We start from the raw sequence: 1,707 nt of genomic DNA, 5'->3' as shown, positions 1-1,707 counted from the left end.
GCGTGGCATTACAGTCAGAGCAGACGTGGTTGAACGAGGACAATCGAATTCCGTGCTGCTGCTCCAGGTGTCGTCTTAGTGATGCCTTCTGCGATGTCCACGCCTCAGCCTTGAAAGATCGGGAGCACCCTGACTCTGTGCACTGAAAGTGATCCGGAAGTGGAAAGTACACGTTCATGTCGTTTCCATCCCTTTCTGGCTGTCGCGGTTCTTTCCGTTGAGACGTCTGGGTTCCGAGAGCCATTGCCCGCACAGAGGGCAAAAGCGATGACTCCCCCCGTAGTTTAGAGGGCTACGGGGCTGCGGTGTCTGTAGAGGTCCGCATGGGTCTGTCTGTCGGTCAGGAAGGTCTGCGTCTGTGTTTGGAGGTCCGAGGTCTGGGGGGGGGGGGGGGGTCCGGGGCCGGCGATAAAGGTGGATGATCTGGCTGGATCGGCAGGTCCTCGTTGTCCTGGGCGTCAGGGGGGGCAGGAGTCCAGGGCGTGAAGTCGCTGGCTTCACGGCGGGCTGTTTAAGGGCATATTAAGCTGATAGGAACAGATTTTTTTTCAATATTAGTTTAATTATTTACAGAATGTACAGCGAGAATCTGGCATTTATATACAATATGCAATGAGTGTTCATGATTGGGGCGGATCTTCGTCTTTTCACCGACTAGTCGCTCCTGTTTGATTGGTAGTCCTGTTTCCACTGATGTGCACCGCATATATGTCGCGAGAAGCTGCGATAACGCTGCTTACACAGAGTTGCTTCAGTTTTTTACCGTACGATTTAGAGCAGAGTCTCCGCAGCAACCGGTCATTGGAAGGATCCCATGATCCAAGAGCTCCAACAACTACAGCCTCGACTGACACACGCTGGAATCGGCGCTGCCATATCTCTTTAACGGGCTGGTACTTCTGTTCCTTTTCTTCGTGGGCTCGTTGTAGCGCTGCCGCACGGTTTTCGAAAGGACAGCACACGTCAAATATGATGGCCTCCTCTCCTTTCTGTAGCACGAGGTCTGGTCGGAGGTTGGTGTTTCCCACAGGTTGGTTTTCGGTCATGATGGAGAACCTGCCGAACGCCGCCTTCTTAATGCGCTCTACCACTTCGTTGTGCCTTCCTGTCATTGCGGAGCCCTGCCTCATACAATGGCAGATAACATGGGGCAGAGTTTCGCTACTGAAGCCACATCGTCTGCAGCTTGTGTCGCGGCTTGTCTGCCACGGTCTTGCACTATTAAGTGGTAGGAGATTTAAGCGAGCCTTGTGAATAAATCTCCAATCAGCAAACGTAGTAAATGCGCCGCTGCGGATGAAGTGGGAGCTTGAGGGGTCCGCGGCGACGCATTCCATTACTTTGCCCTGGTTTGGAAGGCCGTGAAGCCTTTGGGCTCAAAGCTTGCTGAGGTGGTGGCGAAGTGAGGCGATGAGTCGTCGGCGCTGCGTGGGAGATAGGGAGACTTCTCCACATGTGATGTACGGTCCTTCGTCGTGGAGATCCCAGGTCACTTGCATGTGCCTGGATGTCTTCCTCGCCTCTGTCCACACGCTGCGTAACTGTGTTGGTGGCGTCCTGAACTCTCCCTCTCCTTCTCCAGATAGGTAATTCGCGATGTCTTGCTGCGTTGCTGAGCGTCCCAGTCTTCCCTCAACGGTGCGCCGGGCTGCCGCTGCCGCCATCTCACGGATTTCTTCATCTTTCGACGTGAGCAGCTTGAATGCA

At 54.2% G+C, this 1,707-nt stretch overlaps 1 protein-coding gene across 1 annotated transcript; it reads right to left on the bottom strand.

The window, feature by feature from the left end:
- Window positions 1-647: 647 nt before the first annotated feature.
- On the bottom strand, window positions 648-1,112 carry LOC135372767 (uncharacterized). Its single transcript, XM_064606237.1, has one exon. It carries the CDS (start codon window positions 1,110-1,112, stop codon window positions 648-650), a length of 465 nt encoding a protein of 154 aa, XP_064462307.1.
- Between the last annotated feature and the right edge of the window lie 595 nt (window positions 1,113-1,707).

This window comes from Ornithodoros turicata, unplaced genomic scaffold, assembly GCF_037126465.1.
Source record: "Ornithodoros turicata isolate Travis unplaced genomic scaffold, ASM3712646v1 Chromosome17, whole genome shotgun sequence".
Taxonomy (NCBI): domain Eukaryota; kingdom Metazoa; phylum Arthropoda; class Arachnida; order Ixodida; family Argasidae; genus Ornithodoros; species Ornithodoros turicata.
Note: the sequence above shows the minus strand (reverse complement) of the source record. Positions and strands in the feature narration are given on the sequence as shown.